The 18461-nt window shown below is 31.5% G+C and overlaps 3 protein-coding genes across 3 annotated transcripts in view; 2 read left to right on the top strand and 1 right to left on the bottom strand.

Annotated features, from left to right (window-relative positions):
- Positions 1-547: 547 nt before the first annotated feature.
- On the bottom strand, positions 548-2042 carry LOC149901945 (WD repeat-containing protein 91). The gene is made up of 4 exons (XM_090111032.1): positions 1750-2042; positions 1513-1662; positions 1109-1314; positions 548-859 (listed from the first exon to the last, which is right to left on the bottom strand). The coding sequence occupies exons 1-4, from the start codon at positions 1991-1993 to the stop codon at positions 626-628; spliced, it is 834 nt and encodes a 277-aa protein (XP_089967158.1). The 5' UTR covers positions 1994-2042; the 3' UTR covers positions 548-625.
- Positions 2043-2361: 319 nt separating this feature from the next.
- Ric (Ras-related protein interacting with calmodulin) lies at positions 2362-8488 on the top strand. Its single transcript, XM_090110877.1, has 5 exons — positions 2362-2733; positions 2893-2966; positions 3315-3509; positions 3865-4005; positions 4368-8488. Exons 1-5 carry the CDS (start codon positions 2595-2597, stop codon positions 4476-4478), a joined length of 660 nt encoding a protein of 219 aa, XP_089967003.1. The 5' UTR covers positions 2362-2594; the 3' UTR covers positions 4479-8488.
- Positions 8489-11334: 2846 nt separating this feature from the next.
- The window catches only part of LOC149901942 (atrial natriuretic peptide receptor 1), a 44683-nt gene continuing 37556 nt past the window's right edge, over positions 11335-18461 (top strand). Inside the window, exons 1-2 of the mRNA XM_090111244.1 lie at positions 11335-11555; positions 13638-13803. Coding sequence (XP_089967370.1) covers positions 11335-11555; positions 13638-13803 — 387 coding nt within the window. The remainder of the gene's footprint in view (positions 11556-13637; positions 13804-18461) is intronic.

Here is an 18461-nt window from a genome sequence, read left to right as displayed (position 1 = left end):
TTGACTTGGACAGCTTGGACTTGACGAATAGCCGAATTGGAAACTCCTGTAATAAGTTTTCATAAAATTATATTCTAATCAACAAACAATATTATAGTTACCTACATATAATATTTTTTAATTTATAGTATCAAAACGGGTAAGTCCAATTTACCAATAAAATCTTCAAAATTGAAAATTGTGATGTGTTTGACCCTTCTTCATCGAATGTTTTTCTATACACATTATAAACAACACCTCTTGCTTGTGATCGCAGCGGCTTTTTCGACATTTTCGAAGATTTTTTAGACAAAATCCTAAAAATTATTCATCAACTGCAAAAAAGACAAATAATTTGACATCCAATTTGATAGTTGTCAAATAAGTTGCCACATAAAAATCTTTTATTTCTTAAATATAAATATGCCATCAGATTCTGGTAGACCTATATATTCTTTAATCTATGAATCCAATGTTAAGTCCATAGGTGTTTCGAGATTTTATAATGTGGAATGCTTAATTAAAATTTGTAAGAATATATATGTCTAAAATTGTAATTAAAACAAACTTACAGAATGTAATTCAATTTATTGTAAATGTAATCTATACATATATTAAAATAAAATATGAGAATCATTTGAGTTAATTAATTTTGACTATGAGATCTTCCTGGTTTCCTGCCCATGACTGGGCTCCCACCCATTTGTCGCAGCAAGCCTCGAAGCCCTTTTGCTTCTCGTAGCCCACTATCTAATTGTTCAGATGGTATGGCTGAGAAATCGTCAATCAGTGGGAGTGGGCCACTCAGTCTTTCCGAATACTGTGATAGACGTGATTGATGCCCACTTGGAGATATCTTATCATTCTGCGGTTGAAGAGACTGAAACAGATGTAAATAATTAATTATGTAGATTTTAAAATATCTACCATAATAAAAGTATAAAAGAGAAGGATATTCATTATTCAATAAAATGTGATTGTTAATGGATCTAGGAGTAAAGTTAAATAAATTAATATGAAATGAAATCCATAACAGCTTTGCAAAGATGAAATTTTTTTAAAGAGTAGAAAATGCTTCGCAAGGATTGAAAATCCTTAATTTTTATGTTATAATAATACTCCATGGTACCTTTCCTTTCAATGAGGCTATTTCCTCTTGCAGCCTCTTTACCAAAGCTGCATCACTCTCATAACTTGTGAGCGTTGGTTGCGGCATACATTGGAATACTGTAGCTAGTAGATTATGTAAGGATACTAGCACGCTATCTTGCCAGGCCCTTGTGAAGTACAAACTGAATGAGGGATTTTCTTCTGGCTTTTGTATGTAGGGTAACACTGTAATAAAATAATAACTATAATGCATATATTATTTTATAGTAACAATATACTTAAACAAGGAAGAATAATCATGTCTTTTCGTTTAATATGATTATGATTGAATCAAATTAATAAAAAAATATTAATAGAAAGTTAACAAATTACACATATTGAAAGAAAGCATAAAAATGTTCAAGGTATGTAATATTTACTTACTAAACCAATCCCTCCATTCACTTTGTCCTTGCAATTCAGGCAGCAGTTTTGCAAAAAACTCTGCAACTTTTTCATTCTTCACACCACCTGTACTTTGTGCAGCTGTTACCAAGTACAGTTTATAAAGACTATATTCTATTTTACGAACAGCTGAAACATACATTAAAATTGCCGTTGAATTCGTATAATATACTGTAACTGAAGAAATCCAAACTTTTTAAAGGAAAATCAAAATACCTGGTTGAACATGGATCTCAAGTTTGGAAAAAACTAAGTTATCCAGATGGTTCCAGCATTCTTTTAATCCATTGAGATCAGAAACATTAATATAATGTACAATTTGTTCAACAATTTTATCAACCCTGAAACCTTTGTCTTTGTCAGCTTTCAGATCATTTTCAAATGCCTTTACAGTAGAAGTAAATCCCCTAAACAATAGATATTCTCGCACCAATTCATCTACAAACTGTAAATGTGCCATGTTTGTGAAATTAAAATATAAAATAATCGATTGATGTTTTTGTAAACAATTTCTTAATTCTTTGACATTATTTATTTATTTTAGAATAAATTGTCATCGTGACAAACTGACTTATGTCCATTTTATGTCTGGAAAATTATACAACTTAAATTAAAATAAAAATATATATTAATAATGTCCTATATGCTTTTTAAGATATTTATAGTAGTTTCGTCTATTTGATAAAATGGATTCTTTAAAGAATTTTAGCCAAAGATATTAAGTTTGTGTTAATTCTATCTGTGACGTAAATATTGGCATTGAAAAAAATAACATGACATCGCAATGACACAAAATCGAAATGTCAATTGTCAATCTTGATCGCTTTCAATCAGCTGTCGATTAATATTGGCGACAGATTTCTGCCATTAATTTAAATTATAAATAATCAATAAAATGTGTGATAAATGGAGTGTTATTTGAGTGATTTATCATTAACGTGAGCAAGGTGGTGGTTTTGGGGGGTGGCCTCTGCGGATGGAGGGTGAGGAGTTCAAGTGTTGCGAGTGACCGCGGCGGGCGCGGCTCGGCGGGGCCTCCGAGCACGCAGGCATGCGGCGATATGACGGAGGCTGCGGGCACGTCGCGAGGCCTCCGAGTCTACAAGATCGTGGTGTTGGGCGACGGCGGAGTGGGCAAATCCGCGGTCACTCTCCAGTTTGTTAGTCACAGCTTCTTGGATTATCACGACCCGACGATAGGTAAATCAGAATAATTTTCCGCAAACGATAATTATTTTAGAATCATATTAAGTAATTAAGCAGGACACTAATTAAAATAATCTATTATAATTAACAATTTTGTTTGGTAATGTTTTAATAAGTAAATAAAATTAAACATAATAATATTTATTTTCACAGAAGATTCATACCAGCAGCAAGCAGTAATTGATGGTGAACCAGCTTTGCTAGATATACTTGATACTGCAGGACAAGTAAGCTATAATTTTCTAGTTTATTGAAAAAAATTCAAAGCCCTTGTACCTATTGTTTTTAAATTTTTTACTATAATAAAATGGCCTAAATCTTTTTCTCATGACAATAAATAATTTTTTATTGTAATTTCTTAAGTCAAAACTTAAAAGTTTTTACAATTATTTTTTTTATAAATATAAATGGGTGGCTGCTATCATAGTGTATACTACGGAAATATATAAAATGGTCTCTTTTCTCTAAGCTAATCTAGGCACTTTTGTTTAGTTGACTTTACAGCATGTAATATGATTGTGATTACTGATTAGCATTAGTAACTGTCATAGACTAAAGTATTAAATTCTTTCCAGGTGGAGTTCAATGCAATGCGAGAACAATACATGCGATGTGGAGAAGGGTTCATGCTTTGCTATTCTGTGACAGACAGACGGTCGTTCCGTGCGGCTTCAGAGTACAAACGCTTACTCGCTCAGGCTAGACCTTCGGAGACTCTACCTCTAGTACTAGTGGGGAATAAATTGGACTTGGCACCAAGATTTCGACAGGTGAGAGTGTGAGAGTTTAATGATTGTGAGTTACAATATAAAGAGCATATATAAAAAATAAATCCATTTGTTTGTAAACTGATTGTAAGTAAACTGTTATAATTACAATATTATGTTTAAGCATTATCAATGAACATACACTAAATCTTGCTAGACCTTTACAATTATGTAATTTGAAATATTTTATTACTAGAACAGCTATGCACCTTACTAATAACTCAGGCCCCAGAATCACAGACACAATAGAAAATCTATTGTGTTATGGACCGATCGGTCCGTTCGGGGCTCAATGGGTTAAATAAATAATAAACAAATGTAATCAAATAGGGCAATATAACAATGTTAATACTTCCAGGTAACAACAGAAGAAGGCAAGGCGTTAGCAACACAACTCGGGTGTCCGTTCTTCGAGACGTCGGCCGCGTTACGTCATTTTGTAGATGACGCCTTTCACGCGCTGATCAGAGAAGTCCGCCGCCTTGAGAGACAGAGACAGGTAAAATATTTTGTAATTGAGTAAATTTTTTTTAAGATTTCATTTTTATTTTATTAACAAACTTTTACAAGTCTGAAAACATTTCGATCATCAACATTTTGATCTCAGAAGAATTTTGCCACACAGGAAAAATTTATATCTCTGAATTTCCCTAAGATATTAGTGCTGTTCCCTTGTAAGGAAATTCATTTCCTTCCAAATGGAAAGGCTGATATCCGAAACTTAGACAAATGTCTAAGTTTCGGATATCAGCCTTTAATATTCGATAACATTGTTTGATATGTAATTGTAATTGCTAGTCCAATTAATTGACACCACTCAGTCCACTAGTATATGTTATAATACAAAAAATCCTTCCACAGTCATCCCTAGTGGGCACGGGCGTATCGACCGGCGGTGGTCGCCGCCGTTGGCGACGCTTACGCAGTATATTTGCGCTCGTGTTCCGACGCAGACGACGTCATACCCCTTGACCGCTCCGACAGCGACTGACGTGAGCTCTATACTCTATGACGTACTCGTTTTTTAAAATAAGAACACATTTTGACGTTCCACAATTGACATTGGCTTAACTCTATAATTTTGCATCTATGACTGAAAAGTGTCGGAATTATAAATACCGAATTATATTTTCATAATGACAACATTGTTTAGCATAATATTTGGAAAATTGGGTAAATATAACAACAATATTTTAATTATAATAACCGATGTAGGCGTGTCTCAGTAAAGATAAAAATCATTCACTTGTAATTACGATGCATACTCGAGTTTTCAGAGATTTTTATTCCTAAACGTGTAATCCTATTTATACTCTATTACAATGGGTTTAAGTCTAAGATGCCTAAAACCATCCTTTTGTCTATTATCCTGTGTATAACAGACCATAATTACTACATTAGTTAATGTATACCTTTCACTACCTCATATTTATGCTTTCTACTAATTTGTGTTCCATAGCTAGTTTAAGTATTATGTACAGTAGTTATTTTATCTAATTGATATAGAATAATATTTTTTCTAGTTCATTTAGGCCTAGTGCTACTTTTGTATTGCCAGCTTAAATATTGAGTGGAATTTAGGTGAACAGTAAACATATATTATTAACCTTTTATATCGCCTGAGTATGTGTACTGCACAATTTTTCTTACAAATAAAGACTTAAGAAATTGTTACTTTTCGATCGCTCCAATAAATTAAATTGATTTAAATAAAAAAATACTCGCGCTAAGACCATAAGATATTAAAATAACTCTTCCATTGAGTGCGGCCTATTGCAATAAAAGTTTTTAACCGTAAATTGAATAATGTTTTTCAAAGTTGTACATTGTTTTATGCCTTTTAATGTAACATGAGTCCATGTTAGGTCTCTACCTAACAAATAGTCTTCCGAGAATCCGAGCAAGCAATAATGAAAAGTACATTGTAAATTATTTAGATGTTTTATATGTTTTGACATTATTGGTCAATATGTATAGCACATAAGACATAAATGTTTCATTCTAATAGATTATTCAATTAATGTTTAAGTTATTTGGGAAAACTACGGTAAAAAATGAGATTTCGTATTGATGGAAAACGTGCGAATAAAATTGTCATTAGATAATTTTAGTACCTAGTTCGTTCATAATAGTGATATATGTCGACCCCTAGCCGAAATCCGAGGCATCACTAGGTCTTAGAGTAATTCGCGACTCGTATTCGATTGCGTATTCGATAGTTTTAATCAATATAACGATTGGAATTGAATAAATTAGAACATTGAATAGTAGGATTTTATAATCCGCCCAGTAGTATCCGACGTAGAGTATTTATGTGTTTAAATAACATAGTGTGATCATGATTGAAGCCCCATTTACTAGTTAAAGTGCGTTAATATTTTGATGTAAATTTTATTTAACGTAGGACGTAATGTAATCATCTATATATTCCTCTTAGTGTTGCCATTTCATTAGGGTTTTATGAATTTTACCTTAAAGTACAATTTAAGTGAGATCAAACGAGCTCCTCGTAATCTGTGTGACAGAGACAGCAATAAGATAGAGAAGAGTTATATATTTATATTATGGTAATTAATTCAATGTGTGTTTATTAGTGTTGTACGTGATGTTGATATTGTAACGTTAGGTCGATACGCACAAATTTTAGTGTAGTGTTTATTGTGTATATTTGAGTGTAGATCTAAGGTCTGGTTCATATATTTGTCGCATATAGTATGATAATAATAATAACGTCGCATTGTTTAAATACAATGCTTGAGGCATTCTGTGAAATGGATTAATAATTATTATATGCGACAAATAGTACGAAGAACATTTATAAAACAAAAAACGTAGAGCAATAAAGCTCTAAGTGCAATAACACCGTGTCAAAGTAGATAATTTATTGTTCAAAGTATTATTAAGTGGGCATGAGCTTCTTTTGTCTTAACCAATATTGAAATTCAATAGATTAAAACACCATAAGTGTGATTATGGTTATTAAATGTCCTCAAAGTAATATGAAATGTATATTCGATGTTCGAGATTTTCTATACCTTATGTTGTTTTAATGTCCAGTTTTACTATTGTTACTCTGTGTCAATACGATGCAATAACTCTGCCATACATGCATTTGTAACGTTTTAGAATTTTCAGTGAAGTTTGTAGCGTAGTTTTACATGTATGTATATTCTACGTCTATTGTCTAGTCATTATTTTAGGTGTTTTAGACGTTGAACTGCGAAATTTAACTTATTTACGCATTTCTGTTTAATTAAATTATAGTTTAATGCAATGTTTCATTACAATTCTTCGACTTCGACTATATTTTTATGTAATTTTTTATTCCTTCGATTTTTTTATATTCAATTTATTTTGTGATAAAGTACCGTTTGTTATGGTTAGGCGGATAAGGCGATTAACACAACCACGCACCACACAGCGTAGCACGTGAATACGTGTTTTAACATTGCTTATAAGTTATAAGTATCTCCGTTTGATAAGTAAAATACGCACAGTCCAGTACAAAAAGTTCACCCAGACGCGTTCATCCATATCACGGCAACACATTGTGGGCGAACAGCGAACGGCTTGTAATGAAATTAGTCAGAGTCGCCGCACAAAACGCAACTACGTGTTTGAGATCTGCACTCCCGCAAATACGCGCGTAGGTGCGTTGACACGCAACGCGCGGCGTGATGCGTGATAATTGCCTCATTTAATAAAACATAATTTGACGGACTTGTTTGAATATTCTTAATTAAATAAGTAGAATGATGAATTCGTTGAATTGATTTCTTTTTCAACATTTTTTTTAGAAAAAATGATCCAATATATTCGATTTGCAAGAAAATTGTTTCGATTCCATTTATATTTGAAATGCGTAAGAAAGATCTATTTCTTATTTATAGTAATTTTTTAGACAGCATAATATTAGAAAGATGTTATCCGATATTTTTAATAATTTTAATTATATAATTATTTTTCATCGTTTATTCCTTTTATGAGTGATTTTTTGCTGCCAAAAGGAGAAAGGGTATTTAATATAGTATTTTTTATCAGTTACAAATATTGCAAGTAATCTAGAAACTATGAATTATATTAATTTGATACTATTTATTTCTTCAAAAAACCCCGACGATAATGAAAAGTTAGTGGCCTAAACCGTCAGTCTTATTATACAAACTTCAACTTTTTTTTAAGCGCAGTCAATATTTTTATACATTCTTGTATCTATGGCTAGAGCGCTAACAGACGAACGGCAAGTTGTGAACGGCAGAGGTTACTTCAGCCGTCGCCTCATGTCGACGGCAGTCGACGGCAGCAGTCAATATGTCGACGGCTGTCAAACGTCAAACGCTTGCAGTTTGCCGTCAACACAAAAGTGCAAGCATCGCCACCTGCCGTCGACATATTGACTGCTGCCGCCGATGCGTCGACGACTGAAGTAGCCTCTGCTGTTCGCAACTTGCCGTTCGTCTGTTAGAATGCTTATTATGATATTTATATCATATTATAACACAATGTTCTGTCTTTTTGTAGTGTAAAATGTGTAAAAAACCTATTTTATGTGAAATAGTGTTGTTGTTTTTAAATTGTTTAATACGTATAGGATATTCCCTTCTTTTTGTTAATCATACAATAATTGCATTTATTTAATAATGTTGTTGACTTTAATGAATTATTTTAAATTTGATTTGTTTCAATTAATATCATAATATTAGTTTATAATTATTTGTACTAAATATTGTTAGATTTTTATTAATGTATATTTAAGGATTATTTTGTTTTTTATATTCCATTATTTACAGTATAACATAATATCTTTTTCCTGTGGATGTAAAAAATTGTTTTAACTTGATGTAAATTTTCTTTGAACATAATATTATGTATATTATAAATTTTGTTCATAATAATAATTTATAACACCAAATAGTACCTTGTATGTAAAGAAATAATATTTTATGCATATGTAAGTGTGTGTAGAGATTTTGTTGAATAAATGTCATGTTGGAAATATTTTGTTTTATTTTTTTGAACATATAGAATAGATATTAACCTTAGATTACAAAATAAAAGAAAGGATATTAACTATTACCATGGCTCATTAAAAATTTTCCGAAAGTATTAAAAATAGGTGATTTTATAGAAATTGAGGTGTTCTTTTTGAATAGTCCTTGGATACGGCTTACTGGGGAAACCACAAAAAAATGCGTCGCTCACACTTTCTCAAGAGTGTGTGGAAAAAAATTATCCCGCTTGCGTATGAATAATGTAGTAACGCTACATCGCTGAGTGAAAGCACCATGTGCGGAAAGTATAGATTTTACGAAAAATAGATAAAATAAAGATTTTCTGTAGCTTATTTTGTCAGTAGATATTATACGCGGAGGTCATATTATGTCTCGACATAGAGATACCGATATAGAGACTCAGTTAAAAAAATTATTAAGTACGAACCCATTTTTCCAGCGCGAAGGGAAAAACACGAGGTGTCTAGGTAGGAAAGTGGAAATTCAAAAAGAGCACTAGACGAGTCAAGTGATTTAAAGATTTTCTATGTGCTGCTATATTGTATATATACATGTGATATAGAAAATACATGTATTAGATTATAAGCATAGACAAATAAAATTATATTCGTCCATGTTATAAGTATAGGAATTTCATAAGATACGTACGACATAAAAGTAATCTATCATCTATGTACCTACATATTGTAAATATTACAATATATTTTGAAGATTCAAAATTATAAGAAGTTGAATGAGTAAGTGATGAGATGAAGTTTGCATTAATTACATAAGTATTTAAATTTTAACTAGGTATGTATCTCAACGTTTTGTTACAACTGTGCTTACAATAAACGCCGTTCATTACACGCGTAATAGTTTGCACATTATAACAAACATTTTATAGAGCAGCCATGAAACGTAAACTATAAAATCGCACTAACTATTGTTCTCAAGATGGTGGACAGTGATCATAAAGTTGGAAGTAATGTCGCTGTAGTGTGCCAACTGACGCATTCAACGGGCACATTTTGTTCACACTCCAAGTGTTTTATGTAAGAAATATAACGGCCGCGGCGTTATGAAGGAAGTACTACCGATTTTTTAGTGTAAAGCTTTCGCTATAAAGATACCAACCATAAGCTTTGTTGGGGAAGTTTAAACTCATTCTAAGTTCGTCGAGAAAATTTCTGGAGGAATCTGTATATTAATTTAAAGCCGTGTGATCTTTTTTTTCCATTGGAACCTAATATGCAAACATCTTATAGAAAATAATCAGTATCAAATACTTAGTTCTCCGTATCCTATATTATAACTATAACTCACTATTGAATATTTGTAGATAACAAAACAGACAAAGCTTGAAGAGCTTTTAAACATAGTAAATGTATAAAATGACTCTTACAATGACAGTTGGCTAAAATTATTTAATTAGGTACCTAATAAATATGTAGTAGGTATCTTATTATTTATCTTAGTAGGTAATTAACGATGTTATATGAAATCACGTTGTGTTGTTTATAATCATAAACTCATAATGGATTACGCAAATGTTCGGCAGTTGTAAATTTACGATTATAACCGATAACTGTTAGTAGGATAATAAAAGAGCTATTCATATTAGTCATAAATTAAATATATCTAAATACGTACCTATGTTTACTTTAAGTAACTACAATTAAATAAGCAGTTGGTAAATATATTTACTCTTTATAAGTATGTAACTAGCGTAGTATTCTTATATTCTTAAACTTACCGTCTACATACTACACATCCTGTTAAAGTCTTGAAAAATCAGCATTTCATGATTTAAACTTTCTTCGAGTACTCATAGTGACGTTCAAAATTAAATACATATTACCTATTCCTGGAATAGGCCACATCCGCAAGTCAGAATTAAATTTTCCAATACTCTATATTAAAATCAAAATTGAACTTCCCTGTTTCCGCGAATAGAAATATTTATATTACCTCGGATTTTGATTTTGCATGCTCAACAGCACGTGTTGTTACTTAATTAATTCAATTTGAAATAAGTAAAATAATAATATTTACGCGGAAGCTTCTATAAAAATAATACAAACACACTACTAAGAAAATGTTCATATTTTTTAATATAAAGTTTTTTATTCAGTCAACATGTAAGAGGGTTATTTCTTTTTTTTTAATTATCTACATTAGGTAATATAGGTACTTACACAATGAATATTTACCTACAACAAACCTTTTAAAAATTTTCTACATTGTTTTCTGTTTTCATAATTTACATAGGGAGGTACCTACATATTATTTGTATACGTAGTATATTATTATTAGTCTGTGATATTATGCAAAATGCACCGAAAAAGCTCTGGAAGCTTTATCTATTTTGTCAAGTTTTAATTAATTTACGCAAAGTGAATCGTTCTCTTTTGTATAATTTACGGTGCCCTCATCACAAACTTTTACAATCCTATACAAACAAAAACTGTTTTGAAAATGAATTTAACTTAATGGGTCCGAGCGCATTAACTTGACGATCTCTCATCAAGGGTTAATGGAGGAGAATGGCGGGAATCGTGACTTGTTGCGTCACTCTTCGTCTTATCACCCCATACAATACTGTAGGCATCCACTGTATCCACGCTTTCACAGTTTCAGTTTCCCGTCACGTCGCGGGAAGACGCACGCTTTCCCGGCTTTAACAAAACTACGTGAAAGCGAAACTTTTTGCTAAACCAACCATAAAGAAAATACACATAGACCATGTTCCATTTTTAAAAATAAATTATTTTTAATCTACATCCAATTTCCCGCGTTCTCAGTTTGAATATTTTCGCAACAAAATAAGCTTGAAAATGTATTTTATTAAATTATCACGCTTGGTTTTGTTAGTCTTTCTTTTGAAAAAGTCGTTTTCGGAACGGACTGTTTACAAAGTAGGGGTTTTGATGGCGTCTAGATTAGATTCCCCTTTTGATTTAGAACGTTGTGGTCCGGCCGTGGACCTCGCTCTCGATAAAGTCAATGAAAAGTTTTTGGCACATCACAATGTCGAATTACAGAAAGTGCAGGGAAGGTGAGTTAATAGAAAATATTAATGTTTTTATTTTTATAATTATATCTTTTATGATATTTCGTATTTGGGATATTTTGTAGTTAGTACGTAGTTGTAGGTAGGTGCAATGAAAATGCAATAGGTAAGTATATAATATTATTACAAAATCTATTTTGCAGGTTAAAATGTTTTGTGCAAATTCGAAATGAATCCCATTCCTACATTGAATCCCATTACAGTTTGGAATCACGTCTTTATTGAAAATACTGACTTTAGGTGTAATAATTTACTTACCGTGTAATTTAAATACCTATCATTTATATTACAAAAATATTTATTATAAGTAATATTTAATCTGAGTAAAAACTGAACTGTATAAATTAATACTTATATTATTTTGTTAAAGCAGTATAATATAAATTTGTAGTTCTGCTTTTAGTACATAAGCACTAATCAGAAATAATCGAATGTCTCAATCAATATATGAACTTTAATAATTATTTTCATTTTTGTAAAACTAAAACGATAAAAAAATATTATCTAACTTACATAAAAACTAATAAAATCAGTCAAATAGGTCACCTATTCTATACAGACCACTTATCACACCATCGTCATCACTTAGCAAATGTTTATCATTTAATTTCATTACCTAATAGAAAAGCGGAAAACTTCGTCATTAAAAATTAATTTATCATACACAGTCGAGTAAATAATCTTTAATTTGTAAAAGTTTCATAACAAAGGTCTTTCATGCACAAACTAAAGTTTTTTGAAACATTTTCTTTTAACTAACTTTGTGAAAATTATAATCATTTGTTAACAAAAAAATGAAAAAATTCATCCGCCTTCCAATTGTCAGAACTAAACAAATGGCTGACTAACCAGCTTTCAAATAAAAAAAAAATATTATAAAAACGATTCCAGAGTTCTAATAAACAACCAAAAAAAAAACAGATCCGTGATTCCTCCTCCTTTTTTTTGAAGTCGGTTGAAAATGAATTTTCGCATCCAACCGAGAGGTAAACTCATAAAAAGGTAAAGGTTTCCTGTCTCGCTATTTTGAAGTATTAAATAACATCATCTTTCAACGCCATTTACGAAGATATAACATCGCGGCTTCATAAAGTGTTCCAATATCTTATTATTCTAGCCACGTCGAGGTTTAGGAGTCATTTTATAAGATACATTATGGTATAAGCAATGGATTTTTACACCTGAAAAATGTGATATTGTTGACTGATATTACCTAAGCCCATACAGCTTAATGAGTATTGTGGCTGGTTACGTAGATATTCGACCGATATGCATCCGATATGTTACTTATAGTCACTTTAACAGAGGCACGGTATTTAGGTAACAACTGTTTTAACTTTTAATTAGGTGACTGACAGGTTAAATAGTTTAAATTTGCTTATTTTTGAAAAGTCCACTAAAATTGAGGTACAATGACGTAGGTACATTATAAATAAACAAGGTTGGGGGTGCGGGTTTGATTACTTGATACGCGCAGAGCTCCCCTTATATCCTCATTTCTCACCTGCTTAGAATTCGCTTGTATCTACATAAATCTGAAAACTTTTCCTTCCTTTATACACTCAGGAAATTTCCCGTAAGGGTATTGTTTGTTGCGCATTGGCCTGAGAAATCGTATTATATATTATGTAGTGTATTTTTAGACTAAGCTTTTTGACCCTTTATAAACAAAAATCTAACAGCGATAAATATATTTCGTATTATGTTCCTAATCGTAATCTCTATCCCTACTAATAAAGTAAACGTGAATGGAAGTTTTGTTTGTTAGGTACGCTTTCACGCCAAAGCTACTCAAACGATTTGAATGTATTAAGTTACAAAGATAGTTAGAAACCCGAAAAATAATATCCCGAAAATCCCACGGGAGCGTGAACTATGTGGACAAAAACACACTTACTGACTTTTCTTTGACTAGGCTACGAAGCCGAGCGCGGAAAGCTAGTAACAAATAAAAGGGTAAGAATTTAGAAATCAACATTGCAAGAGGCAATACAGATCTGTTTTCAAATTTTCCACTCACACAGACCTTGAAAGAACAATATTCTATTTCCTCATATTTCCCATTAGCTACCCGTCGTGTTCGGGCGCGATAGCCCCAGGGCTGGCCGCTGACATGCACTTCAAGGACGACGTGATCGCCTTCATTGGGCCGGCTTGCGCGTTCGCGCTGGAGCCTGTGGCTAGGCTGGCGGCTTATTGGAACACACCTATTATTACTGGGATGGGAGATCAGGTATGGAGATTTTGTTCCTTTTAAGAATAATTTGAGCTTGGATTAGTATTTTTTTATGTAAAAAAGGTGCAAGCGACTTATTTTCTGGAAGCTCGTTGTTGCCTATGAGCGTTCGAATTGTCAGGAATTTTACGAACGTTATGTTCGCCCTTCAGAAATTAGTAATGCTATGAAACTAATTGAAGGTGTTGGGTGGTGTGCTATCAGAACAGTGAACTCTCAAGCTCTCAATTCTTATTTGGATATTAATAGTTCTATTTCCCTGAAAACAAAGGTACATACATGTAAATTCATGTAAATAATAAATATATTTAGATTTGATTTAAAGTTTCCAAGTAACAACAGAATTTGTATCCGTTGTATGACTTGTATGCTTTGTAAACTTGTAGTAGAGTAAAATTAACATGATACATGATACGTTGCCAATCTCATTATCTGAAGTCGTTCATTATTCGATTCAACCTAGATGAGCTAAGCTTCATTTAAAAGTGTATATTAACCTTGGCCATCAGGATAACGAACATCTTGATTAAAACTTCAATGTCAAGCACGCGATCTTAATGAGGGTTTTAAAGTTAGTTCTTATAGCCATGTTACTAGTTCACCGTAATGAGATAGCTATTAGGAGATTTTTTCTGAGTAATAAAATATGTAACGCACAAAACCAATTAAGATACATATAGGATATATCTAGACATGTTTACGAAAGAAAATGAGAATTTTCCGGCAGGTAACTTGGTAAAATAAACTTTGTGATAAATGTTTCTGGGTAGTATATTATTGTATCGTTATTTTGCAAAAAGAAAAGCTACGTACTTTTCCTTTAGTTTTCACACTTTTAGATCATAAAATCTAAACAAGGAAGTTATTTACCTTTTTGCAGTGAAAGTTGTAATTGCTTCGTCAAAACTTTTCGACATAAAGGTTCGCAAAGGACATTTTTTTCTTATTTGTTAAAATTTTGAAGAAATAATCTGATTTGGCGTAGAACAATATTATGATAAACATAAAATATTAAAGTTTTTATAGAATATAAATATCTATCTAATTAATATTTTGCAAAGTTTAAATACCTACATATATGCAGAATTAATTTAGATTTAATCTTTCACATAACTACCAATCGACTTCGTGAGTTTAGACAAAGAAGAATTATTTATTATTTTATCGAAGCTTTATTTTTTTTTCAAAATTTTAAATTGCTGTACAAACAGGTGGACATTTATCTTGACAAGATAGATACATCCAATTACGTGTAATTACGTCATGAATAAAGTATAAGTATACCCCGAGGAGAGGTCTGTTAGATTAATGAACTCTTGCTCTGACTTTTTACTAATCATGTATTTGATTAAAGAGAGAGATTAAATGAAACTTTGCTTCAGTGTAAGAAAGCTTCGGATTAACTTAATTATACTTACAGGTGAAGTTATCCCCTAGGGGGAAGAGCAGTAATTATTTTTCCCAATTCAATTACCATGCTAAAGTTATTTGTTTTAAAAACATTTTCCATACATAATATAGTTAGATACTTTTTGCAGTATTTTTACAGTCAATTACAAAAGAAAAGTGGATAAAACTGTTGAAATATTAGTGGGTATAACTTATATCTATATTGATACCTTAATAAAATTAAAACACATATCTATTTGTATTGTTAAAACATCTTTTCATATTGTTTATCTATATTCTTCGACTTTCATTCATAATTATTTGCTAATGTATTCTTTAAAAAATCGAATAAATGTTTATCCTTTAACGAAAGGTTAACACGTGTCGTCTCGTAACTGAATTACAGAACATTGGCGTCAATTTTCTCTCTCCGTTCGTTGATTCGTCTGCTGTAATTGTACGAGTATTAAATGATTATTAAATAATTCGAAATGTAAATATTGGTAGGATAACTAAATCTTGAGCTGAATGTTTGTCGTGATTGCGATTGAATTTTGATGGGAGAATATGAAGTTATTAATAAAGAGTAGTTTATACGTTTGCTTTAAATTGATTACAAATGGGTATTTTCAAGAAAATCTACTTATAATCACTAATCCGTTTGGAATTTTGAGATTATAAACCTTTGGATGCGTAATTTTGTGTAGATTGTACACCGATAAACTACATATTTACCTAATTGAAAATTTCTTGGAGTATTTTATTGGAATATGTTGGCTTTGAACGGATTCAATTTTAATATGAACAAGCATTTAGATCCCTTTTTGTATTCGGGACCTATTTTCTATATAAAAGCTTTTATACGCAGTCTAATATTGAGAGTAATTTTGAAGAGGGTATCTATAATATCAATTAATTAATGTTCAATTTGAAAGCTAAAAGGTTAATGGAAAATATATCAAAGAAATCAGACAGATTTTATATATATAGGAGGTTTTCAAAAAATACTAAATTCATAAACGATCATAGAAATCTAAATAACAAGACACATAGAAGTGCTATAATGTCATAATTCGTATGAAAACCGCTGTCGCCAAAATCAACACATTCAAACCGAAAGCTAAACAGTACACACAAGTAAACTATGCCTTTTATTGGACAGCTTGATTTTAGTGAAAACTAACTTATCTATTAAATTAAGCTTTTTAATATGTATCCTAACGCACGAATTTACGGTTTATTTTAGAATAACATCCCTAAGTATATGAGACTTTTTGCTCCAATACGAAAAAACGTGATAATAAGAATGGTCGACTGTGTCATTCATTGTTATTTCGATTACTATGGTGACACTCGTAATACTTGTAAATATTCTATAATTTTAAGGAAAAACGGCATTATTTCTAAAAAAAAAATATTTTCCGATGAAATATTATTCCTTTATAAGTATAATTACAACTAGTGGAAGAATTTCCGCAATGGGAATTGCTGAAACACACCATGTAGGTATACACTCATACGTCTCCAGAGCAACTGAACAGTGTCGAATGCACTGGTGATGTGCAAATCACCTGAGTGGCGACAAGGTCACGCACGCTTACGACTTCTAGTGTCTTGTTATTTAGATTTCTATGTAAACGATAAATTATTAAAATAAACAATAATAATATGTGTGATCTATTCATCTATACATTATACAAGCTTTCTCAAAAGTTTTAATCGGTTCATGTATCTATAACAACAAATTTACACAACTTGTATTCCAATCGGCCAAACCTACCCTGTTATGTTATTATAATAAACAGAAATAGGGAAAATTTCTCAGGAAAAGGTTAATATTTGCACACAAAGAAGGCTCAATTTATTTTATGGAACACTGGCCGTTACCAGCCCAGCATTTGTTATAACTGACACCCTTTGTTTCATTTATTTGTTCCGCTAATAATAATTAAGTGGTTAACATGGCAATAAAAAATTCTTCTACTGTTTGTAGGTTGTCATTTATTGCTGTGTATTTAAGGACGAAGTGGATCATCTCTAAAGTTGTACTTAGGTATAATTTTATTATTTGTTTAAAAATATCTATACCTAGGCAAAAAAAATCAAAATGTATGGAACACTAAATATAAGTAGAGTTGCAATTTAATTGTTGGATAGAAATAAATCAAAGACTTTGTGCTTTGTCTTAAAGCACTGACTACTTTTTAAAGCAGGTCATCTGAATCGCTATAAATAATAACTTTAGTAAGAAGTATTTAAACAAAATACACGTACTTTCCTGCTATTTAAGCTGAGCAATGTATCATAAAAGTTCCGACATCTTTGGATCTAATTGGGTTACTATATAGGTTAAACGTTAACGAGAAGTTTTGGCAGGAGGTAACGTGTCAAACAATAATAATTAATGAAGTACAAGTTACTAATTACTAGCGGTTTGCCGTTTCATTTGGGTTTGATTCCGTTTTCATGAAAATTGGTTATTATTTATAGAACGTTATTTGTACCTTGCGGTTATAGTGTGTCGTTTACGTAACTATTGATTATTTTCTCACTTTGTTTACCCAAATAATAGGAGATATTTTTCTATAGTAATTTAAGTACTTATCAGCTCTTTACAGAAACATTATTACTTCATTGTGTTTATTTAAGAAATAGTAACTCAAAATCCTTGAATAAATCACAGTCAGCAGAATAGTATTAATCATTATTATCAAGACAGATTCATCTTAATGAAACTATAGGTTGAATCATACTTTATATAACTATTTAATAAAATTATATTATCTCATATCTGTGTGTTTTGTTATAAAATAATCCACATCTAAGGAAAAAAGAACATAGAAACTGTGTTTGCGGGAGTTACTAACTTACGATACGTCATAAACATACTAATACAAAACACCTTTCATCCCCAATCGTGTACTTTCTAGAAGAGTTATCAACATACACTCAAGAGTTAAATAATACTGTTTTCCAATACCGAGAGCTTTCATCTTCTAAAGCAAACACATAAATCGGTCCATTTCACAAGTGCTGAGGTGCAACGTATGGTCAAGGGTACAAACTACAAACAAATCAGTGTGAAAGCGCGAGGGGCGCGAGGAATGTCGGCCCTCTGCGAACTTGGCATTGAGGTGCCGTAATGGGATTGAATTGTAATGTAATGAGGTGATACTATCGGATGGGGTTGCGATTCGTTCCACATTGATTGTTGCCAACTCGTATTTTTAGAAACGGGATCAGAATGTCCTTTAAATTCCTGTTGA

Source organism: Colias eurytheme, chromosome 16 (assembly GCF_061535395.1).
Source record: "Colias eurytheme isolate Ceu_HAF_F1 chromosome 16, ilColEury1 Martin Lab GWU primary, whole genome shotgun sequence".
Lineage (NCBI taxonomy): Eukaryota > Metazoa > Arthropoda > Insecta > Lepidoptera > Pieridae > Colias > Colias eurytheme.
Note: the sequence above shows the minus strand (reverse complement) of the source record. Positions and strands in the feature narration are given on the sequence as shown.